General features: G+C 40.1%; 2 protein-coding genes across 7 annotated transcripts in view; both read left to right on the plus strand.

Annotated features, from left to right (window-relative positions):
- The first annotated feature begins 1,827 nt into the window (after positions 1-1,827).
- On the plus strand, positions 1,828-16,400 carry LOC128382703 (poly(U)-binding-splicing factor PUF60-like). 5 transcript variants are annotated; one of them, XM_053342712.1, is made up of 12 exons: positions 1,828-1,901; positions 2,442-2,522; positions 2,727-2,822; positions 4,415-4,504; positions 5,070-5,120; positions 6,399-6,560; positions 8,627-8,719; positions 11,511-11,724; positions 11,806-12,038; positions 12,724-12,856; positions 14,008-14,255; positions 15,525-16,400. In XM_053342712.1, the coding sequence occupies exons 3-12, from the start codon at positions 2,745-2,747 to the stop codon at positions 15,822-15,824; spliced, it is 1,602 nt and encodes a 533-aa protein (XP_053198687.1). In that variant the 5' UTR covers positions 1,828-1,901; positions 2,442-2,522; positions 2,727-2,744; the 3' UTR covers positions 15,825-16,400. The 5 variants fall into 5 exon arrangements, with proteins under 5 accessions (XP_053198687.1, XP_053198685.1, XP_053198686.1 ...); XM_053342710.1 differs by lacking the exon at positions 2,442-2,522 and having other exon boundaries at positions 1,863-1,901; XM_053342711.1 differs by lacking the exon at positions 2,442-2,522 and having other exon boundaries at positions 1,863-1,901; positions 12,724-12,838.
- A 2,555-nt stretch (positions 16,401-18,955) lies between these two features.
- The window catches only part of scrib (scribble planar cell polarity protein), a 94,249-nt gene continuing 88,461 nt past the window's right edge, over positions 18,956-24,743 (plus strand). Inside the window, exon 1 of one of the 2 annotated variants that reach the window (XM_053342701.1) lies at positions 18,956-20,260. In XM_053342701.1, coding sequence (XP_053198676.1) covers positions 20,102-20,260 — 159 coding nt within the window. In that variant the 5' untranslated portion in view covers positions 18,956-20,101. The remainder of the gene's footprint in view (positions 20,261-24,743) is intronic. The other variant, XM_053342702.1, reaches the window with a different exon arrangement.

The raw sequence follows: 24,743 nt of genomic DNA on the forward strand, positions 1-24,743 counted from the left end.
AATCGTGGTTTCATATAACAGTTACAATGCTGTACAGTCATTGCTTACAGTACTTACTATATACTCTGCATCAAGCCTTCTTATCAGTGTGACTCTAAAAAGGACGGGAGACCTGATTTTTCCCAGATATTCACCTACTTTATGGGCTGTGGTGTATATATTTGTGTGTGGCTATTTAAAAAAAAGAAAAAGAAAAGGGGTTTACTCTGGACAAACTTTCAATACAATACAAAGCAGTGCCACTCTTCTCTCGCTCTCATTTGATTTGAAGCTGCATGTCTTAAAAAAACGCCTGCAACCATTCAAAACTTTGCATTTTTGCCTTCGTCAGTTACAGGTCAGTTCCAGTCAGGGGCCGACCTGACCAAGAAAATGAATGTTTTAGACTGTGCGATACATGAAGAAGAAGAAGAAGAAGAAAAAAAAATACAACAACAGCAACAACAACGACAACGACATCCATATCAGTCTTATTTTATGTCAAATGACTTTTTTCTTGTGAATCTGTTGAATGAAACTTGCCTTTGGATGTGTTCTACTTAAACCTTTGTTAAATATTGTAGCTACTGCAATGAAATACATGACAATAAACAATATGTGACATGTTGGTTGTGTCTGAAGTTATTAGGATTTATGTAGAAATGTGGATTACAATGAATATACAGGATATGTGTGAGGTTCACATTAACAGAAATGTATTACTTTTTTAAGAGAACAGCATACTGCAACTTTATTTTGTAAGTATGTAAAGTTTTTATTAGCACAAATATATCATATCATAGATGCAGTGTCACAGTAACTCTTAGTTAATTGTTCACAAATTAAATGAAACTTTTAGCCCAAGTAAAAATTTAACACAATTAGACACATTTCTCTAATATCTTAATCTATCCACTAATCATTATAGATTATTATAATGAGAAAAAATAAGTGTGGTATTGTCTAGAAGACTTAACGTTATCAAATTATAAGACATTTCATTTAAGTTAGTAATCAGTGTGCAACTTAGAGGAACAATTTAAAGTGCAAACTAAGAGAGTTTGAAGTGCTTGTAGATTAGTTGTATCCTATTAGCGGAATAACAAGGAGCTGAATGAAGAGTCAAAAACTAATGTTTTAAATTATCTTCAAAAAGGACAAATTTGATTCAGTCTGTTAAGATTACGAAATCAAACCATTGGCAGCTTAACCTTCACATATTGTTCATATTCAGATGCATCCACATTATTCCTTTATAACTAGTCTCTCATATGACTAATGAATGATTCATCAGTCGCAGGTAAATGTGTGACTCATCCTTGGGGAGGCTTTCAGAGAACAGAGACACTTTATTCTTCAGTTTTTAATGCCTTTTGTTTGTGGATAATCAGTGATTTACAGTCACAGTCATGTTACGGAGGAATTTAACAAATTCAATGAATTATATTAAATATGAAGAATGCAACAGTCATTTTTGAATGTTTTAATTAAATATGGCTTGTAAAAGAATAAAATAAATGAGAAATTAGTACTAAAACGAACTAAAACTACTTGCTGCCATCAATATTGCACGACTCCCCTTAATATTACACTTTAACTTTAACACTCGCTGTTGCAGTTATTATTATGGAGCATTTAGAGCAGTTATTGCTTTAGAATAAAAACTAGAAGAAATAATCAAATTTAAGGCTTAAAAGAAAACAGTATTTAGGATGTTTTCACTGCTTTAAAATATCAAAATGTGACCTTAAACATTGCGTAAGGCTTAATTGAAACCTCCAATCGAACTGCATTCAAAACACGTTATCGCGAGGTTTAAACTATCGCGATGCTTCCCATTGAAAGTCGCACAATCTCGCGATACTTGATAGCGTGCAGGCCTCTTGAAGAAGGTGTGCTTCATGGCGGTGACGGAGACTGCGGTAATTGAACTCCTTGTGACAAAATAGACACTTTAAGACTATATTATAGCCACAGTGGTCGGTGCGTAAGTAATGCGCAATATTTAGTATTGTTTAGCTTTTTTAAATATCTGCTAAATTGTATATATATATGTGTTTAAAACCAGGGTGAAAAGAGGCTCAATTCTGGCGCCACAAAGCTAAAAAGAAACCAGGCCTCACTTATCATTTTTATGCTTTTTTTGGGTTGTAATTATACATTTAGAAGCAATCAAATATATATAATAGAAGTTGTAGTTATTGCACACATCGACGTTAACCATGCAACCATTGGACTAAGGTTAAATATCTAGTAATTATTATTATTTTTACCGAGCTGCAGTGTTTTAGCATTCATGTGCAGCAGGATATATAGAAGAGAAAGGATAAAGAAGGGGCTGGATGTTTATGTAGGCTGCAATGCAAAAAAAAAAAAAAAAGATATACTGCAAGATGCCTGTGTTTTTTTTTTATTTTTTTATTTTTATTACTAGTCTGAAGGCATTTTTTATTTCCCCCTAGAATTTGTTGAATTGTTAAAGCTACTACCCCCCCCTTCCTGCCTCAGTCTGGTGGACCCAACGATTAGAGGGGGTTGCATAGGTAAGGTCCCACCTGTGCTGTATTTGTTAGCATATTTACTAATAACAATAATAATATATACTTTATGAGGTCACTACTTATTAATGCAATACTTGTAGGGTTAAATGCATATATTATAGGAAGGTTTTCATGCTCTCCAGTCTCTTTTTCTAATTCTTTTTCCTTATTTCTTGTAATAAATGTGTTGTTTTTTATGAATTGCAGGGCGCTGAAGCTCTGACGATGGAGAATGGACAGGGCACAGGCTCCAAGCTCGGCCTGCCGCCTCTTACCCCAGAGCAGCAGGAGGCACTTCAGAGGGTAGGAAAAGCCCTGCACGTGTAGTGTCTGCAGAAAACAAAACAAACATCTTTTTTCTTTTTTTCTAGTAATAATGAAACAACTAGTGTGCATGCATATGAAGAATACATGTTAAAATCAATGTGTTTACATGCACTTAAAGATCCTCTGAAGATAGAAAGTACTATCATCACAATTTGTATCTGGCATGGTTATTTTTCATAGTAAAAGTTTTAATTATTTGCTAAAAATATTCTTCTAAAGTCCATTCTCAGTGTATGTGCACTGGAGGCTTTAGATTTCCACATCACACATCACATAATTTGTCCAAGCTAAATACTGGACAGCTATTTGGCTTCCAAACTATTTGTGATGCGATAAATCATGCTCAGATTTTCAATGAGCACAGAGGAACTTTCCACTTTCAGGCGCTGAATGTGAAAACAGCCTCGCACATTCATTCATACATTCTGCACAGTAAAGCTCAAACATTCACTTGTTGCAGGAATAAGAAGAAAAATGCATTTTTGAGAGGACTGGGACTTTAAGTAACTGGGTTTCAGTCAGTGTTGTGAAGTGAACTGGTGTCTTAAATGTCCTTAATGTGAGAAACTTGGGCTCCCATAATTGGGGTAAGGTATTAAGAGAAACATGACCTTTGGCCGTGTAGACGTGTAAGCCGGTTTCTTATAAATGTTTTAACATGTAAGTGTGTGCATGACAAAGACCTGAGGCAGAGTCAGATAACAGCAGCATAGATGGATAGATGGATGAGTGGATGGAGATGTAATTCAATGCATCCTCTTAAATTAATTACCTCCAGATGCCGACTGAGAATACTTCATAGTAGCCTCTAGAGGTCTAAATAAATCAGTTTCCGCTTAAATGAATAGAAAATATTGACCTGCTGCATTGATTTATAGCAGATGAGTCAAACTCATACACACCAATATGATCTGATGTGGGCCGGATCATTAACAAGAAGGAAGAAAGGAAGGAAATAAGAAGGGAAGGAAGGAAAGACAAGCAAAAGGAAGGAGAGAAGAAAGGTAGGAAAGACAGACAGTGAAGGAAGGTAGGAAGGAAAAAGGAAAGGTAGCGATGGAAAAAGGAAGGAATGAAGGAACAAATAAAGGAAAAAAGAAAAGTAGGAAGGACAGAAGGAAGGAAGAGACAAAGGAAGAAAAAAGGAAGGAAGGAAGAAAGGTAGGAAATACAGACAGTGAAGGAAGGAAGAACAGAAGGAAGGAAGGAACGAAGGAACAAAGAAAGCTAAAAAGAAAGGTAGGGATAAAAGAAAAGTAGGAAGGACAGATGGAAGGAAGGAAGGAAGGAAGGAAAAAAGAAAGGGAGGGAGGAAAAAAGGAAGGTAGGACAGAAGGAAGGAACAAAGAAAGGAAAAAAGGAAGGAAGGAAGGACAGATGGAAGAAAGGAAAAGAACACAGGAAGGAAAGTGGGCCGGATTGCTCCCCTCAGCGGGCCGGTTCTGGCCCACGGGCCGCATGTTTGAAACCCCTGATTTTATAGTATTCAGAGTATCAATAACAATTTAGTAACACATGTATGTTTCCATGACGATTTTAATACTGTAATAACTTTCCTCCTCTTCCAGGCAAAGAAGTATGCCATGGAACAAAGCATTAAGAGTGTGTTGGTGAAGCAGACCATTGCCCATCAGCAGCAACAGCTCACCAACCTGCAGGTGAGATGTGAACCTTTTTATTTCGGTACTCCGCCAAAAAAGAAAAAAAAAAAGAAAAGTTTGTAATGCACGTCTTCGTCGTTGAGTCTTTGATTCTAGAGAGCCAGAATATCTTTTTCATTACTTATTAGTTATTCTCTTGTTTCAGAAGTCGGTTTTGTTAAAGCTCTTTTTTTTTTTTTTTTCTTTTGAAGTCTTACTCCCTTCACCAACATGCTGTGAAAAAAAGACCACAGGCGTTGTAGACCATGTGCCCTTGCTTTTTGCTTCTGCTCTTTTTCAGATGGAGAAGATCATCATGAAGCCTTTTAGTTATAATGTTAAATGCTAAAAAAAAAAAAAGAGGGGGAACTTGTTTGTGTTAATTTGCTGTGTGGTGATTTGTAATTTTTAGATGGGGGAGGCAACTCCTCAAACTGTATATTGTTTAGAGGGAGGGTCTGAATATAGTGTTAGCCTAACCACTTTTGTCTATCTAGCAAAGCAATGACCTTTTTTGAAAAAACAAAGCTAAGGGATATCTAACCTACTTTTCAGCACTTTTTTCATCTTTACTGTCTTTCAGATGGCAGCAGTGACAATGGGCTTTGGAGATCCTCTCTCACCTTTACAATCGGTCAATAGATTATTAAATTTTTTTCTGTGCGCATTCCCAATGGAAAAAAAAAAGGACTGTTACCCTTCTTGTATTGGTTGCCTCGGCAACGATCCCTGCCATTTTTAATCTAATCAAAGAATGCATATTTTGTAAGAAAAATTTGCTTTTCTGCAGCAGCTAGTGAACCTGCGATCATGTCTGAAATCCTTTTTTTTGTGAGATGAATCACTGGCACTGATTTTAGAGGCACTTTGCTATTCTGCTTTTTTTTATGAGTCGCAGTGGAATAATTTAAACCTCTTTTTAATTAGTAGAGTTTTTTATTTATTTATTTTTTTAACATAAAGATAGCCAAAAGCTCTCTGGTTGATTCTGGGGGTGTATATAAAGGGTTTTATTATAATTGTAAGAAAAGTCAAAACTCTTTAAAAAATATGCATTTGCTTGATTTAAAAAAAAAAAAAAACAACAAAAAAAACCACAAAGCCCTTGGCATGGGACGAAAGAGGGACAGCAATCCCTTTTTAAATGGACTAAAATGAGAGAACTGCTGGAACAATGATCTTTGTGTCCATCTTAAAGTTTTTTCTCCTGTCAATGAAAAAGTAATTTCCCCCATTTAATGTCGTAAATTAGGCACTTGTTATTAATTCTGTTGGTGATTTTTAGAATAAAATAAAATTCACAGAAGCAGACTTGACTCAAAGACATCAGTTAAAAAAAACACAGCAAACCTTTTCAGTGGTTAAACCCCGCCCCCTGCCCCCCTTTACTCCCCCTTTACTCCCCCCTTACTCCCCTTTAGACTTGAGAAGAAAGTGCAATGCTTTCATCAAGACTTTTGTTTGGATTTCGTTTGAACTCCACGATTACTTTTGTTACCTTACTTGCATCCCCCCCGGACTACAGGTCAGTTACTGAAGCCAAATATTTGTGAGGGCTGTGCATGTCAATCACTTCAGTGTGTTTTCCTCCATGTGTCTGTTCAATAGTAACAGAATAGAGGCCATATAGTAATTACAAGTGGTCACATAAGTATTTTTTATATAAGTCTTATATATGTGTTATGTCCTTTTGATTACTGTTTCCCATTATTACCCTTATTATCTCCAGAGACCCCCCTTAATTATGAATTGGCCTCTATGACTATTTCTGGGGAAAGCAAGCACAGTAGAGAATACACATTTATTATTAGTGTGTGTGTTTCTTTCTTTTTTTTTTTTGTATTTCTTTTGGTTTCTTCCTTTCTTTTACTGTCTAATGCTTATCGTGTGTTGTTTTTTCCCTGGTTGGCAGGTGGCAGCTCAGCGGCAACGCGCTCTCGCCATCATGTGTCGGGTGTATGTTGGTTCCATATACTATGAGCTTGGTGAGGACACCATCAGACAGGCCTTTGCCCCCTTCGGCCCAATCAAGAGCATTGACATGTCTTGGGATTCAGTAACAATGAAACATAAGGTTAGTGGTCTGTTAAAGTGGACTGGACTGAATGCTCCTGGAAATGTCAAATGGTGTAACCACAAAAGAATTGATAAATATTAAATGTTTTATCCACCTACAGTGTGTTTAAGTGGATTTATACTAATAATTACTTCATTTTAAAACATTAAATGAAAAGAAAAATCTTAACCCTCCTGTTGTTCTCGAGTCGAGGAGGGAAGAAAGGACAAAGGAAGGATGGGGGAGGGAGGGGGGGATGAGGGAAGGAAGGACAAAGGGAAGGAAGGACAAAGGAAAGAAGGAGGGAGTAAGGAAGGAAGAAAAGGAGGGAAATGAGGAAGGAAGAAAAGGAGGGAAATAAGGAAGGAAGAAAAGGAGGGAGGGAGTAAGGAAGGAAGAAAAGGAGGGAGGGAGTAAGGAAGGAAGAAAAGGAGGGAGGGGACGGAGAAAGGAAAAGAGGAATGAGGGAGGGAGGAAAGGAGGGAAATGAGGAAGGAAGAAAAGGAGGGAAATGAGGAAGGAAGAAAAGGAGGGAAATGAGGAAGGAAGAAAAGGCGGGAAATAAGGAAGGAAGAAAAGGAGGGAGGGAGTAAGGAAGGAAGAAAAGGAGGGAAATGAGGAAGGAAGAAAAGGAGGGAAATGAGGAAGGAAGAAAAGGAGGGAAATAAGGAAGGAAGAAAAGGAGGGAGGGAGTAAGGAAGGAAGAAAAGGAGGGAGGGGACGGAGAAAGGAAAAGAGGAATGAGGGAGGGAGGGAGGAAAGGAGGGAAATGAGGAAGGAAGAAAAGGAGGGAAATGAGGAAGGAAGAAAAGGCGGGAAATAAGGAGGGAAGAAAAGGAGGGAGGGAGTAAGGAAGAAAAGGAGGGAGGGAGGGAGGAAGGAAGAAAAGGGGAATGGAGGAAGGAAGGGAGGAAAGAAGGAAGGTTGAAGTCTTAAAGCATTTTGTCTATATAGAGCAGCACATATCATAAAAAAAAAAGATTATATTTATTCTACAGTTTAGTTCACATATTATTTTCCTGTATATAATCAGATCGGAATGAAAAAATACTGGTTACACCAATTGACACTGGGTTGCATCACGTCATGTCAAATATTTTTATAAATGTGATTTTCTTAAAATCTAAAAACATCCTCGTCCAAATGTGTAGTGATGCCAAGATGATAAGTTTAGAGTTTAGCATTTTATTTGACATTTTCTACATGATTTTTTGTTTTTTTTTTAAAAGTGTATTTAATACTTGAAGTAGACCACGAAGGTACGTTATGGTAGAGGCCTATATCTAAATAATTGTGGAAATTGATTTGATTTTTGACCCAAGTAAATTTTTCCATGGATTTTTTTTTCTTGGTGAGGATATTAAAGGGTTAAAAAAATGTTTCTTCAACTTTATTTATACAACACTTTAAAACAACCACAGCTGAAACAAAGTGCTGTACATAAATAAATAAAACAATTAACAGGAAATAAATACTAAAATAATAGTTTATTGGAGCAGAGTCTCATGCAACGGTTGAAAGCCAAGGAATAAAAATGGGTTTTTTAAGACGAGTTTTTAAAAATGGGACAGTGAGGAGGCTTGTCGAATATTTAAAGGAAGAATTTAGCATTTTATTTGACATTTTCTACATGATTTTGGTTTTTGTAAATATATTTAATACTTGAAGTAGACCATGAAGGGACGTTTGGTTTGGAGTGAGGCTTAAATCTAAATAACTGTGGAGTCTGTTTAAAAATAAAAATTGTAAGTGAAGAAGTAATTTTTTCCATAGATTTTTTTTTCTTTGTGAGGACATTTAAAGGGTTATATAAATGTTTCTTCACATGCCACATAACAGCATTATCTCTGGTTTATTTCATATCATTTCCATCTGTTTCTCCTCTCTCCCTTGTTTCCTGTCTTTGCTATCAATAAAGGCAAAAATGCCAAAAATGTATTCTAATAATCTCTTTTTAAAAATCTGTATAAATCCTGTAGTTCTTTTTTTATTTTTTTATTTTATTAAACTGCACAAAGAACTTTTTTTTTTTGTATATATATATAAACCTTCTGTTTTTCTTTGCTTCCTGTGTTGCCGTGCAGGGGTTTGCCTTTGTGGAGTACGATGTGCCAGAGGCTGCTCAGCTGGCTCTGGAGCAGATGAACTCAGTCATGTTGGGGGGGCGAAACATTAAGGTGAGTTGTCTGGAGCGACCAGAGGTGTCACAAATTTTTAAATCTTAAATTACACATCGATGGAAATGAGTGTTTTTTTTTAGATTTTGACCTTTTTTAGAAATATATATAAAAAAAAGTAGGATCGGATATTCGCCCTGTTTTTTTCTTTTCTTTTTTTTCTTTCTTCTCTCCATCCCTGCTTAATTGCACATGTCTGAAGGAAAAAAAAAAAAGAGATAAGCATTTCAAAGACGACACAGCGTAGCTTTACCGGTAGCCTGCAGCTACTTTTAAAGACACAACAAGGCCACTGCCCGGGAGTCGGAGATGATGGAGAAACTACAGAAGTGGAAAACTGGAGTCATTGGTGTGGCAACATTTCACCTTTTCCCCCCCTGGAGGTGTCTAAACAAGGAACACGTCGTTTGGCAGGAAAAACAGTTTGTAGGCTGCGGCTTCACACTTCAGTAAAGTTGGAAATAGAAGATGAGATAATCCTTTTTATTAGTCCAACGATGGGGAAATGTGTAGTGTTACAGCCAAGTGGGAAGAACAACAATCAAAAATGAAAGAACAATAGGAAATAAAAAAAATAGTGACAGTTATATTGAGAGGAGTAATGGTGTATGATATTTAATATATAAGCAATAGCTCATAAGCTTTCCTAAAGAAGTAAGGTAGACAATAAGCTATTATGTAATTTTCATTATAACTAGGCATCTTCCAAACTGGATTAATTCATTTGTAATAGCAAGATTTTATAATTTATATTTATTTTCCTCACCAGCAAAAAAGCCACTAGGATTAAATCTGGTGGCTTTTTGCTGGTGAGGAAAATTAAAGCTCTTTTCTGCCATCTAGTGGTGGGTTTTTATATTGTTTTTGAATTCCCAATTGACTGGTAAGGGGTGAAAAAGGTATTACATTTTAACCCTCCTGTTGTCCTCGAGGAGTAAGAGGGAAGGACAGAAGGAAGGAGGGAAGGACAGAAGGAAGGGAGGAAGGGAAGGACAGAAGGAAGGGAGGTAGGGAAGGACAGAAGGAAGGAAGGGAGGAAGGGAAGAACAGAAGGAAGGGAAGGACAGAAGGAAGGGAGGAAAGGAAGGACAGAAGGAAGGGAGGAAAGGAGGGAGGGAGGAAGGACAGACGAAGGAAGGAAAGAAGGGTACAGTCAAAACAGACAGGGTCAATTTGACCCGGGAGGACGACAGGAAGGTTAAATAAATTTAAATTTCACCATATGGCTTAAATAATATGACAGTATATTACAATTGATATCATGTTAGCCTTTTTCTTTTTAAAGATCAATATCAAGACTTAAGTCAGTGCTGAAGCAAAAATGTTTTAAATTGAATTTGATCAAAGGAAAAAGTTTAAACCAAATCGTCGTATTTGGAGACTTGTGACATCACTAGGAGACACGGGCATCTCTCAAGGCCTCAGCAACACCACTAGGATAAAATTTGGAATAACCAAACATCTCCTTTTTTCATTAATGATGTCCCTTTTTTTTGTGAGAGTGTGTGTGTTTGTGTGTGTGTGTGTGTGTAGTTTGTGAGACAAGGATTTGGACTCCCTTCCTGGTATATTGGAAGACAAGAGTCAGTTTTAATAATTAATTTGTTGTTATTTTTTAAAATGACTTGTTAAAAAAATTGCTCAAATGTGTCAAATCAGTGTTTTTTTGACAGTATGTAAAGAAAAAACTAATTTCTCTCCTTTTTTTTTTTGCTTGTCTGTGTCTTTTGATTTTTCAGGTGCGTATGTTGTGTGTGTGTGTGTGTGTGTGGGTGGTTGTGTGTGTTTTTAGTGTACTGTCTTGTCTTATGTGTGTGTGTGTGTGTGTGTGTGTGCGTGTGTGTGTTATGCATCCATGATATTGTCAAGGCTGTTTTAGTGACCAGTTCCAGTACGATGCCCAGTGGCGCGTGGCGTCGCTCTGTTCATGGTGTGCTGATGATGGGCTGCGCCTGGTTGGTGTTGCTTGGCCGCCCCATCTGTAGTACAGATCCCAGTACCCTTTTTATAAGACTCGTGTTAGATCAGCTTTAGTTTAATTTTTGTTGCAAAAAACAAAAGAGGAAGTTGTCAGGATTGCGAGGCCGCTTAGAAAGTGCGTTCCCCTTTTTCTTTTCGGTGTTGACACCAACTCATAGAGTCAATGTAGTGTTATGAAATGATTGCAGTTCCTTATTTGATAGTGTCAGTTACTTGTAAAGTTAATTTTAATTTATAGTTGCAAAGGAGTAGGAGGAGGGGGAGGGGGAGGGGTTAAGTGGCATTAGGAACTACAGGAAATGGAAAGTTGTAGTATTATTAGTATTAGTAGGGCCCAAGCACTAAACAGTGGGAAGGCCCTATTGTAATTGAATATATTATTATTATTATTTATTATTATTATTATTATTATTTAAATCTTTTAACACTGATGAGATTTATGTTAAATGATCTTCTCAGCACTACATTGTTAGTTTGATAAGTGAGGCTGGTTCTGATTTGTGCTAATTGTAAAATGAGTGAGTGATTTAGAGCAGGTTTTAGAGCATCGTCCACTAATTCATATTCATATTTTATCTCAAAGCTTTACTTTATTACTTATAATTTATACCCCTTTATATCTCTCTCTATGCTTTTAAAAAAGATGGAGTTTAAGTGTTAGTGTTATTTGCACCAGGTGGACAGGATGAGATGGATCTAGATGGGCTTTAGGTAGAAAGCAGCGGATGCGCGGCAGGGATTTAGAGTGCGCTCTCGTTTGAATGATAAACCCCTTCATTCAGTAGTCCTGCTGGTATGATCTGTGCTATAGGTTGGGCGGCCAAGTAACATCGGTCAGGCGCAACCCATCATTGACCAGCTGGCAGAGGAGGCGCGCGCTTTTAACCGGATCTACGTGGCGTCCGTCCACCCCGACCTGTCAGATGATGACATCAAAAGTGTGTTTGAGGCCTTCGGAAGGATCAAGTCTTGTACGTTAGCCAGGGATCCCACCACAGGACGACACCGAGGCTTTGGCTTCATCGGTGAGCTGGAGGGACCTCATTCGCTCCGCGCTCTTGGTGGTGTTGTCGCTCTGCTGCTAACTAGTATTTTTTCACTTACAGAGTATGAAAAGCCACAGTCAGCCCTGGATGCTGTCTCTTCTATGAACCTCTTTGACCTGGGGGGTCAGTACCTTCGGGTGGGCAAAGCAGTGACACCGCCTATGCCCCTACTGACCCCCACGACCCCTGGTGGTCTGCCGCCTGCAGCAGCTGTGGCCGCAGCGGCAGCCACCGCTAAGATAACGGCCCAGGCAAGTATGAATCCCTTCCAAAGGGATTTAATGGCCTTCCAGGTAAATATAACCCAGATCTAGCTAGAATTGACACGAGCACAGATAAAAATGGGCGTAGACATTTTTTATTGAGGTGACTGGGAGAAGGCCAGTTTGTTGTTTTTTTTTAAAGATCACACGTAAATATTTAGTTGCCCAAACACAGTGTCAATTAAACCATTCAAACTCTGAGACAATTCAGAGCAATTATACTCAGCTTATTGTGTTCAAAACACAACCAGAATCTATTATATTAATTATATCCAAGAAGTAGATAATAACACACAATCGACATTATTAGTAGTAACGTAAGGAAGCAAAGCTCCTCCCATTCACTGATTGGGTGTGTAAGCTAAGAGTCTTCTCTTAGTAAGCACAAATGTGATTTTTTTTTTCAGTGTGAACAGTCGCAATGATTAACCAGACTATTTTATTCCTTACAGAATGTTTAATTATTACATTTTTAATCAACGTAAATGCTGTATATTTATGGCTTGTTAAGAATAGTCCTTTTGAAGTTTTTAATAAATCTTTACTGAAATGTTTTTGTGACTTTGCTTGTCCTCCAAAGAGAGAGAGAAAGAGAGAGAGAGAGAGGCAAAGTTGAGTTCACGCTGTGCCAAGCTGTGTGATCGTTGACTGTGCTGCCTTGTGCTGTGTTCTGTGTGTTTCCCTTACCTAATGTCTTCGGCCCCCCTCTCTTAAGGAGGCTGTAGCCGGGGCATCAGTCCTGGGGGCGTTAGCAGCGCCCCAGCTTCTCGGTCAGCAAATGGGAATACCTCAGGCTGTCATGGCTGCCCAGGCACCAGGGGTCATCACAGGTGTGTACCAAAACATGAGTGAGTGCTCATTTTCCTTCAAAAAGTAAAAGAGTGCATGATGCATGTTTCAGCTCGGTGCATCAGACCAGTTGGGGCTTAATTTTTTAACGTGCCCATTTTAAAAGGTCTATAAACTTCCTGACAATTTAACTACTTTGTTTGCTTAATTTTAATCAAAAGCTGAATCGGTCCGACGACTCAGAAGTTTGGACGACTGGAATGATTTGTAAATGTCGCCCTCAGAGCTGTTTGTTCCCTAAATGATATTAAAATGTCACGATCTCGGCGTTAAGCCATGAGAGTTTATTTCCTTTGAGTTTAGGAGTAAAGAATGAGGCTTGGACTCAAAGCTGCTACCGCTATTTTAAGATACTTTAAAAACATGAGTGAATTATATTTTTAGGAGCCCTTTGATATATTTATAAACTGTTTGCAACTCTGCATCTCTGAAGGCAAAAGTTGAACCATTTGTAATACACTGCATTTATCTTGCTAGTGTGTTTTTGGATGTTTGACTTGATCGTGTTTGTAATTTTAGTTGTAAAGTAGATTCAGATGTTTATAATCTAGAATATGTCTTTAACCCTCCTGTTGTCCTCTCAAGGAAGGAATGAGGAGTAAAGGAGGAGGGAGGGAGGGAGGGAGGGAGGAAGGAAGGAGAGAAGGAAAGGAAGGAGGGAGGGAAAGAGGAAGGGAGGAAGGAAAGAAAGGACGGAGGGAAAGAAGAAGGAGAGAAGGGAAGAAGAAGGAGGGAGGGAAGGAGGAAAACAGGAAGTAAGGAGAGAAGGAAGGGAGCAAGGAGAGAAGGAAGGAAGGGAGAAAGGAGGCAGGAAGGAAGGAGGAAGGGAGGAACGAAAAGAGGAGAGAAGGAAGGAGGAAAACAGGAAGGAAGTAAGGAGAGAAGGAGGGAGGGACAGGAAAACAGGAAGGAAAGAAGTATGGAAGGAGAAGGGAGCAAAGAAAGAGGGAAGGAGGGGAAGAACGAAGGAAAAATTTAAGAAAGGGGAGGGAAGGAAGGAAGGAAGGAAGGAATTAAGGAACAGTCAAAAGAGAGATGGGGTCAATTTGACCCGGGAGGACGACAGGAGGATTAAATGTGTCTGCACAGTTACTTACTGCCTGTCTACCTTCTCCTCCCCCCTCCCCCTCTTCTTCCCTTTTTATAAAAGGTGTGACACCAGTGCGTCCTCCCCTACCAGTACTTCCCCAGGTGGGTCTTGTAAACCCCGTTCTCGCATCGCCACCAGTCCTGTCTAATCAAGCTGGAGGCTCCGGCCTAGTAGAGAAGAAAGAAGAGAAAGAGGAGATGCTTCAGGATGGGACGGGACAGGAAATGCTGAGTGACCAAGAGCATATGAGCATTTCGGGCAGCAGTGCCAGACATATGGTGATGCAGAAGCTGTTACGAAAATCAGAGGTGAGATTCAGTTAGGAGAAGTGGTGTGGTTTAAAGCAGGGGTGTCAAACACATGGACCCGGTTCCAGTTTTTCAATAAAATACACTTCTAATGCTTTTCTCACTTATTTTCACTAGTCATTCAAAGTCAGTAACGTCCAACTTGAGATAACTGACTTGCAGTGTGATTCAGATTTGAAAGACAAATTTACCCACATTTTTATTAGTGTCTCCTACCAGGGTAACCCCAAATTGGCAGATCTGGCTGCAAGCATTTTGTGCATGTCTGGGACAACTGAGCCTTTTTTTTTATGAGCATCTATAAAACAAAACTGTGTTCCAGGTTCACACACAAGCACATGAATGACACTGAGACTGGCTACTGCTTAAGATTTGACACCTAGTAACCTATTGATGCACTTGTGAAGGCTCAGATTGTTGAAATTACACTCATTTTTAAATGCATGGTTTATTATAGTATAGTTATAATATCTATTAAATATTATTATAGGTTATTATGCATTGGTTTTACTGGTTTGGCCACCAACTAGCCATTCATAGTCAGGAACGTCCAACTTGAGATAACTGACTTGCAGTGTGATTTGAGATTATCAGTGTCTCCTACCAGGGTAACCCCAAATTAGTGGATCTGGCTGCAAAAATGTTGTGCATGTTTTGGACAACTCATGACACTGAGACTGGCTACTGCTCAAGATTTGACACCTAGTAGCCTATTGATGCACTCATTTTTAAATGGATGGTTTATTATAGTATAGTTATAATGTGTATTAAATATTATTATAGGTTATTATGCATTGGTTTTACTGGTTTGGCCCACCTGAGATCAAATTGGGCTGCATGTGGCCCTTAAACTAAAATGAGTTTGACACCCCTGCCCTTAAAGAAACATTTTTAGTATCGAAACTGACTTGCAATGTGAGTCAGATAATCAGTTTCTCCTACCAGGGTAACCCCAAATTGGCAGTTCTGGCTTCAAAACACAAGCTCAATGACACTGAGACTGGCTACTGCTTAAGATTTGACACCTAGTAACCTATTGATGCACTTGTGAAGGCGCAGATTGCTGTTTTCATTTGTAAATGGATGGTTTATTATAGTATAGTATAGTATAGTTATAATGGTTTTACTGGTTTGGCCCACCTGAGATCAAATCGAGTTGCATGTAGCCCTTAAACTAAAATGAGTTTGACACCCCTGCCCCTTAAAGAAACATTTTTTAATATTGAAATTGTTTTTTACTCATTGAATTCTCGCCTTGCTCCTCTCCAGTCCACAGTAATGGTACTTCGAAATATGGTCGGACCCGAGGACATTGACGACGACCTGGAGGGCGAGGTGACGGAAGAGTGCGGCAAGTTCGGCTCCGTCAACAGAGTCATCATCTACCAGGAAAAGCAAGGGGAAGAAGAAGACGCGGATATCATCGTTAAGATCTTTGTAGAGTTTTCCATGGCCTCCGAGATGAACAAAGCCATCCAGGCCCTGAACGACCGCTGGTTCGGAGGTCGTAAAGTAGTCGCGGAGGTGTATGACCAAGACCGTTTCAACAGTAGTGACCTCTCTGCGTAAAAGAGTCTGAAACGGTTCACCAGCACAGCACCCATACCCTCCCCCCCCCCCCCCCCCCAAAAATACCTGTTGCCCCAAACTCATTTCAGCCACTGTCACACTGCAGCTAGAAATGTGGGAGGCCTCCGAAACTTTGTAATTATGTTCATTTCCTTTCTGTTTTTTTTGTTTTTTGTTTTTTTTTAAATGGCTGTTGATATTAATGTTCAAATGCTCCCATTTTTGGGATTCATTAAAAATATTTGTGTCAGATTTTGCTTTGTGATCTGTGAAGACTCCTTTTTTTTTTTTTTTTTTTTTCTTTTCAGTACAAGTTTCAAATTTTTGTAATCTGATCTTGTGAAACGTTTAGGTTTCCTGCTTTCCCTCCTTTTTTATTTTATTTTATTTTATTTTTTTCTTTTATGAAATTGCCGGGACATGTAAACACTTTCTTTCTACGATTAAAGGTTATTGTTTGTCCACACAAAGTGTGACCCAAAGTTTTTTTTTATGAAGGAAGAGTCTGTAAACCTGTTTCAGGATTTTGACTGTAGACCATAACATTTGATTGCTGAGTAAAAATTCTGTATTTTAAAAAAAGTCTTTGACCTTTTTTTTAATCCTCTTGTCCTCGAGTCAAGGAAGGGAGGAAGAAGGAAGGATGGAAGGGAGTAAGGAAGGACAGGAAAGAAAGGGAAGGATGGATGGAAGGGAGTAAGAAAGGACAGGAAAGAAAGAGAAGGAAGGATGGAAGGGAGTAAGGAAGGACAGGGAAGGATGGAAGGGAGTAAGGAAGGACAGAGGAAAGAAGGGAGGAAGGACAGGAAAGGAAGAAGGAGGGAGGCAGGAAGGAAAGAAAGAAGGAAGGAAGGTAGGGGGGAGGAAAGGAAGGAAGAAAGAAAGAAGGAAGGGAGGGAAGAAAGAGAGAAGGAGGAAGGGAGGAAAGAAGAAACAGTCAAAACAGACGGGGTCAATTTGACCCAGTAAGACGACAGGAGGGTTAATGCTTCCATCTTGGTTCTATTTCCACTCACAGTTAAACACCCAGACACAGTTAAAGTAAACTAGTTGGACGTGTTATTGTAATGTGTTTAAAAAGAGTTAGCATTGCTCAACAGATACATTGTTCATCTTGCACAACACAGGATAAAAAGATTGCGCAACACTGACGAGTATTTAATTTATTTTTTTAGCCGTGTATTTCTGCAATAATTGAAGTTTGCGTCATTGAGCTACTCTCAACGAAAACATGCCAAGTAAAGAGGAAACGCCTTCAAACTGTACGATGGCGGAGGCTTTGGGGGATTACTCAATTATTCATCAGTTAAATAATAATAATTGAAGTCCCCTAAATCAGATTTTAGCTTACATCTCTGGTTTCTTGGGAATCAGAATCTTCTTTATTGCCGAAGTCGTGGATTTAACCCTCCGTGTCGTCCTCCCGGGTCAAATTGACCCCATCTCTTTTGACTGTTCCTTCCTTCCTTCCTTCCTCCATCCTTACTCCTTTCTTTCCTCCCTCCCTCCTTCCTCCTTTCCTTTCTTCCTTCCTTCCTCCATCCTTCCTCCTTTCCTTCCTCCCTCCCTCCTTACTCCTTTCCTTCCTTCCTTCATTCCTCCTTTCCTTAATCCCTTATTTCTCTCCTAAATTCATTCCTTCCTTCCTCCCTCCCTCCCTCCTTACTCCTTTCTTTCTTTCTTTCCTCCCTTCCTCTTTTCCTCCTTCCTCCTTTCCTTCCTTCCTTCCTCCCTCCATCCTTACTCCTTTCCTTCCTTCCTTCCTCCTTTCCTTCCTTCCTTCCTTCCTCCTTTCCTTCTTTCCTTCCTCCCTCCATCCTTACTCCTTTCCTTCCTCCCTCCCTCCTTACTCCTTTCCTTCCTCCCTCCCTCCTTACTCCTTTCCTTCCTTCATTCATTCCTCCTTTCCTTCCTCCCTTATTTCTCTCCTCAATTCCTTCCTTCCTTCCTCCCTCCTTCTCTCCTAAATTCCTTCCTCCCTCCCTCCTTACTCCTTTCTTTCTTTCTTTCCTTCCTTCCTTCTCTCCTTCCTTCCTTCCTTTTTTCCTCCTTACTCCTTTCCTTCCCTCCTCCTATCCTTCCTTGACCTGAGGACAACAGGAGGGTTAAATGAGGTTATACACAAGGAATGACTATATAGGTAAAATGATGTCTGTGAGCTGTAAAATAGTGCAAAAGAAGGAAATACAAATATACAGCAATGAATGATATAAGCTAGTAATTATGATATTTTAAACTAAAATATATGTAATTTTGTACGTGCAGTTGGTATTTTAGTGTTGCCGGGTTACTGCACAGTGCCTGACTCAACTGTCCATGTCACTGTCACTGATCAAGGAGACTGTCTAAAGGTTGCTTACGTGCACATTATGGTAGAGCTTTTTATTTCTGAGGTGGTTTAACTAATTATGCACATTTATATCTGCATGTATTCCTCATATAAGCAAGAAAAATCCTAGTTGTATTTATGAATGATGCAAGGAAAAAAAGGTGTATGGAGTTTGCAATGTAAGTAATGCAAATGTCATTTAACCCATCACAGTATTTTCTCACTTAATTAGTCTCTATACTAAATTTCTGAACCATAAATCATTCATAAAGTCATCTTCAGTCACAGATAAACATGATTTATCCTTACTGAAGCTTTCAGACAGCAGGGAGAGTTTATTCTTCAGTTTTTATGATTTAAAAAAACTATATAAAAGGCATAAGTTATATTAAATGTGAAGACTGAACATTCTTGAATTTTTGGATGAATATGGGTCAAATATATTTCCTATTTCCTATATTCACATTAGGGGAAGGCATCACATTTCAGGCTAGAAGAGTAGTAGTAAAGTATTTTTTACAGCTCAAAAATAATAAAACGGGAAGCAAAACCTACTATGTATATATATGGGGAAAAAATCCAGAGACATCATTTCAAATAACATAAAAAACAACAATGATACAACATGTACATTTTAACAAACCTGATGCTGCTTTTAAAACTATTTTCATGATATTTTTGAATTGCTCCTTATTTATCATTGACCCATAGATCTTGTGTCTGAATCCACCCGTATTCCGCTAGGTGGTGCCATATAGTAACTTGTGTGTGTGTGGCCTTTGCAACAGTCGCAAAGCGGCGGTGCTTCAACTCAAACCTAACCCAGCCCCCCGTTTACACACCAAACCGGCCTGGCTCCAATTCAACAAGGGGAGAGGGAAGCACGGCTGTTGCTGCTGAAAGCTCCTACTACCTTACCCTCGGTTCGGCTCGGCTCGGCTGGCATTCCATCTCGGCTCGGCTCGTTCGGCTCGACTTGGCTCGGCAGGCATTCCATCTCGGCTCGGCTGGTTCGGCTCGACTCGGCTTGCTCGGCATTCCATCTACGTCTGCGTCGCATTTTAAAAAAAGAGAAAGAAGAGAGAGAGGAGAGCAGTCACTTGGAGGAGGAGGAGGGTCGTTTTTATTTTAAAATTTGACGTCTCATTTTTTGTATGTATGGAGGACGTGGTATGTCGCTACTAGCTCCTTTGATAGCCGCTATTAGGCACAAAGGCGTACTCAGTAGCTACCGTGCTAACTGCTAACAACACAGCCGGTGAGGACGCAGCCATAGCCGGGTATAATCTGCCGGAGGAGTCGCTACCGTCTGTTTGGAGGGACATGCTAGCTATGTTGCGGTAGCTGTTTTATATCGGGAGTGTTTGGCCACACATGAAGAGGATACTTTACTTTATGTTTCTGTAATAGCGTGGATCGGTCGGTGTGTATCTGTGTGTGTAAGGCGGAGATCGGTGGTCTGACACACGGATAGAGAGAGAGAGATGGTAGCCATGGTAGCAACGATTGTAGCTAAAACAAGCTAAGAAGAAGAAGTGAGTGATTAGTTAAAACACCCCCCCAAAAAGTGGGATTTTTTGTGTTCATGTTAATTTTAATTCTCTGGGCGGCTAAAGTGAGTGTGAGAAAAATCCTTGAACACGAACTGAAACTAGGAATATCTCACTGAGTGATCGGGAGGGATTATATCTCTATATTGTGTGTGTGTGTCTCCTAAGTGGATTTCGGCCTCCTGCTTCAGGATCGTCGTGGGAAACACGGACGGTCGTGTATTGACATTGAGTGAGTGAGTGAGCAAAAGCCCCTCCACTCCCCCTACAGAATATACTCTCTCCCTCTCTTTCTATCTCTCTCTCTCTCCCCCCCTCATCCACCTCCTCGCTTCACCCTCCGATGCGGAGATTTCAGTAGCACCGGCAACCCAAATCCCCCCTCACGGCGGCCGGACATGCTGAAGTGTATCCCCCTGTGGCGCTGCAATCGCCACGTCGAGTCGGTGGACAAGAGACATTGCAACTTGCAGACAGTCCCCGATGAGATATTTCGCTACAGCCGCAGCCTGGAGGAGCTTCTCCTCGATGCCAACCAGCTGAAAGAACTACCCAAGGTATGCACATAGCCGTGTCTCCTTTGTGTGTGTGTGTGTGTGTGTGTGGCCATCCTGCAATGTTTATTATTATGTCTCCTTGACAGAAATGGCTTAAAATATGTGTGGATGATGACAAGGCTGCAGTTTTTCCTGTTCTAAACTGTGTCTGAATTCACCTTGCATCACCACACACTTGAGTATGCTTGTTTCCTAATTCAGATATTAGAGGAAGATAAAAAGGTCACTAACTGGGTGACACAACAGCTTGCATTATATCACCTGCTCATATACTTCCTTCTCAGTTCTGGTACCTCCTCTTTTTTTACTTCCCTGGAAGTGGGTTTGATCATTCTGCCCTGCAGTGCTTGAAACTACATTTGATATTCACAGTCAGATAAGTAGCTCCTGTTTACACCCACCCCCACGCATGTACGCTTCAACAGTGTTTCAGCAGGTTCACACAGTGTCATAATCAGCTCCCAAACTTGCATCAGGATGTTTTGGAGCTCACTCAGTATATTGACACAGCTTTCCAAGAGTGAATAGAAGAATAGAGTGTGAGGGGAAGTGCACTGGGATGTGTTTTTAAGTTAAGAGGAGTGCTGAGTCTTGTCCTGCTGCTGCATGATCCGAGGCGTATAACCCAGATCAAAACAGCTGGCACGCACCATATTGTCTGTAGTAATAGCATCAAGTTGGCCAGTTGGACCGGGAAGCATGCAGTGTGGGAAGGCATGCGTGGAATGAGTTGCAAAGCTGTCCCCACCCACACTCCCACTATTTGAAATATGACAAAAGTTTTTCTCTCTTAGTTTATTTAAAAGGGAGGAGGGGGGCTGTTGTTGGTCTGTTTTTCACTCTTGAGTCGACAGAGCCTTGGAACAAAAACACTTGCTTGCTCGACTTTCTATTTTTTTTATTTTTCTTTTATTCAGTTCAGATGCATTGTTCTTCACTTGGGCAGACTACTGGCTGTGATTTTGACAGAAGAAGGCATTTGCATGAATGCACAGTCTCTCAATTCATGGCTTTAGCGAGTCGTGAAAGAGACAAGTGGCACATTAACTAATGAAGATTGTTAACAAGTCAAGGTCAACAAGACGCTGCTGAGGTGCTGGCACCGGACCGCCTGTTAACTTCTGGGAATCATAAACAATAGTGCTTTTTTGTTCTTCTTTTTTGGCAGCGGGTACACACATATATTGCAGTAATCACTTTTGACTGTTCATTTTCAGCATGTTGGACAAATGAGGCTCATAGTTTGAGACATCTGACACATCAGCCAGACTACCTTTTTGTGTTTTTTAGGACCATTTCTTTATAGTTTTATTACACATATGAGTACGTACTGTAGGTCAGCCCTCCCTTGGGTTAGTTTAATAAAAGATGACCTTGTGCATCACTGCTCAGAGGATACAGACATGCTTATTTTAGCACAGAGAAACTGAAATTAACACGTATGCACACACACTAGTTGTTGAATATTTTTGTAGCTTGTGGAAGGAGGACTTTTCTCTGGTGCCTTATCTTATCTCATACTTGTCACATATCCCACAGTGTACCTGGTGCTCGCCGCCCCCTTCCACCTCCTCCCCACCCCCCCCACCCCCCCCCTCTCCCCTTGAAAATGAAATACTGAACGACAGACCCAGACAGCGACACAGAGCCACAGCCTCTCCGTGCGGTGCCGGCTCCAACCAGAAGACATAAATACGTGGTGACAGAACGTCTCGTGTGGTTGCAGTGAACGTGTAGCGTGCAGACACAAAGCATACGGGCCCCTCCGCACCCCCACCCTCCTCCTCTCTGGTCCTGAGAGTCAGCAGGCGGTGTGGGGCAGGGTTGGGGCTTCAATGAGGGAGCAGTGTATTAGAGGTCAAGCCTTACAGAGTTGGGAACAAGCGCACTGACTGTATGATGAACAGCATTAACATAATGATCCCGCACAAGTGCGTGAGGGGTCCGCTGCTCCTTCCCTCCCTCAAGTCAGAGATGAGTCTGCGGACTTACTTGTCAGTCTCGGGCTATTTTTAGATGTCAGCGTAACATCCCGGGTCATTCTTGCTCATCATTTCATGCCATGCGTCTGGTAATGAGTCTGCCTTTCATAGCAATCACTACGGGCCAACTATGGCATGCTTATTAGCCGGACCTTCACATGCATCTATTTGTGCTATAGTATGCTTATTAACTGCATCTCCATATGCATCTACATGTAGTATGGTATGCTTATGAGCTGCACCACCATATGCATCTACATCTAGTATAGTATGCTTATTAACTGCACCACCATATGCATCTATACATGGTATATAGTATGCTTATTAACTGCACCACCATATGCATCTACATGTAGTATGGTAAGCTTATAAGCTGCAACTCTATATGCATCTGTATATGTAGTATAGTATGCTTATTAACTGCACCACCATATGCATATATACATGGTATAGTATGCTTATTAACTGCACCTCCATATGCATCTATACGTGGTATAGTATGCTTATTAGCTGCACCTCCATATGCATCTATATATGGTATAGTATGCTTATTAACTGCACCTCCATATGCATCTGCATGTAGTGTAGTATGCTTACTAGTTGCACCTCCATACGCATATACATGTACTACAGTATGCTTATTAACTGCACCTCTGTGTGCATCTATTTGTGGTATAGTATGCATCTATACACTTAACATATCTCAAAAGTCACAACCTTACAGAGACCAGCCAAGAAAGGCTGCTCACTCATGTAAATTAATATGTAATAATGACATTAAATACACAATGATACAATCAATATGGCTATTAAAATAGATTATAAACACTGGAAACTTTATATTGTTTTGAATTAATCATGGACAGTAAAGCAGTCGTGATGTGTGGAGGTATTTAATGTGGTGTGTGTGTGTGTGTGTGGGGGGGGGGGGTGGTAGTGGCAGTGGATTGGTCTGAATCGTGTCGGTAGGGGTTTAAACATAGTGAACAGATGGAGATTTAGACGTCTTGACAGTTCCTTAAGTTTGCTGTGACTCACCCCCACCACCAATCTTAGATTATGCTCGCTGGCTGCAGTCATGATCTCTCCATTTTAGATCATTTTAGATGTGTAAAGAAAAAGGAAATTGAATCAAAGTATGAAGAATATCATGTATATATGATATTAAAAAAAAAAAGTTGGCAGCAAAAGTGATCTGAGTTGTTTGGGTTTTTTTTTTTTTGCTGCTTTGACAAACTAGCCCTGCCTCGGAGATCATGTTGAGGAAGAGGAGAATTATCTTTTTAGCCATTCTCAAGTCCCATGACAGGTTACAAAGAAGTCCATTCACCAGTATGATTGCCCCCCCCACCCCTCTCCACCCTCTCACCCCCTCCTCACCCCGCTTCATATCCAATGTCATGGCTCTTTGTGTTCCTTGTCTTCTCTGCACTGCCCACAACCAGCCTTACATTAAGACCTCAAGCACTCAAAATAATCTTTTCTTCTCTCCTTTAAGGATCAGTTGTAGGTCAGTTACACCTGCTAAAAAAAGCACAAGGGAGGTCACTTTTTTTGTGTGTGTGGAGAAAGTAGCTCGAACTCCAGGTGTGTGTAGTCGTCCTAAATAAACGGCCTCAACTCATGAACAGAAGCTACTATATCTACTTCTTCTTCTTCTTCTTGTCCCAGCTTTCCCATTGTTGAAATAGGGAACAAATCCCTTGATGGGTGTGTCCCTCCTCAGACTTTGCCAAACAGGTTTTAAGCATGTCACTCCCACTATTATTACCTAATAGGACCTTCCAGGTACTCTTAAATGTGTTACAGTACTTCTTACATCAATTAACTGGGCTGTGAAGAAATCTCTTAAAGTTTATGAGTAAGTTCCCAACAAACTGGAGGTCGAGTTTTGCTTTAAAAATGGAGAAATGAGATGTTTGCAGTGTCAATAAAGATGTATATATATGTGCATCATAGATATAAGAAGGATGACTGTGCAATCATTTTAATCCTCAGCTGTCACTAGTGCCCTCTCTCTATCTCTCTCTCTGTGTGTGTGTGTGTGTGTGTGTGTGTGCACAAACAGATCTGTGGCTAAAGGACAGATTAGGGCTTCACCCGGCCGTGAAAACGCCCCTCAGCGCCACTGTTTCGACCCGCCCCCCCTCAGTGCAACTAAAGTGTACGCCTCCTCTGGGATCTGCTTTTTCTGCTGCATGGGTCTCTTTTCGAGCACATAAATGCACAGATAAAAATCAGAGCGCTTTTCTCTTTCTTTCTCGTTCTCTCTTGAGCCCCCTCGGGTCAAGCAAAGCCCAAAATTAGGCCCCTTCAATCAACTCCTGCTTGAATGTGAATTGGTTTCCGTTTGTTTTGCCTAATCTTAAATAGCCAAGTGTTTTGTCTTTTGTTACATAAGTGTTTTATTATTATCTTATGGGAGATTTTTTTTAAAAATAGCTCTGTCTGAATGAGACTGTATACTGTTAACACACCCATCTGTTTGTGTTATTCTTACT

The sequence above is a fragment of the Scomber japonicus genome, chromosome 21, assembly GCF_027409825.1.
Source record: "Scomber japonicus isolate fScoJap1 chromosome 21, fScoJap1.pri, whole genome shotgun sequence".
In the NCBI taxonomy this organism is placed as follows: Eukaryota; Metazoa; Chordata; class Actinopteri; order Scombriformes; family Scombridae; genus Scomber; species Scomber japonicus.

Coding starts and splice junctions, on each gene's coding strand:
- LOC128382703 (XM_053342710.1), top strand. CDS start 1,881: ATGGCGGTGACGGAGACTGCG. Junction 2,823..4,414: donor AGCAGGAGGCACTTCAGAGG/GTAGGAAAAGCC, acceptor CTCCTCTTCCAG/GCAAAGAAGTATGCCATGGA. Junction 8,720..11,510: donor TGGGGGGGCGAAACATTAAG/GTGAGTTGTCTG, acceptor TCTGTGCTATAG/GTTGGGCGGCCAAGTAACAT.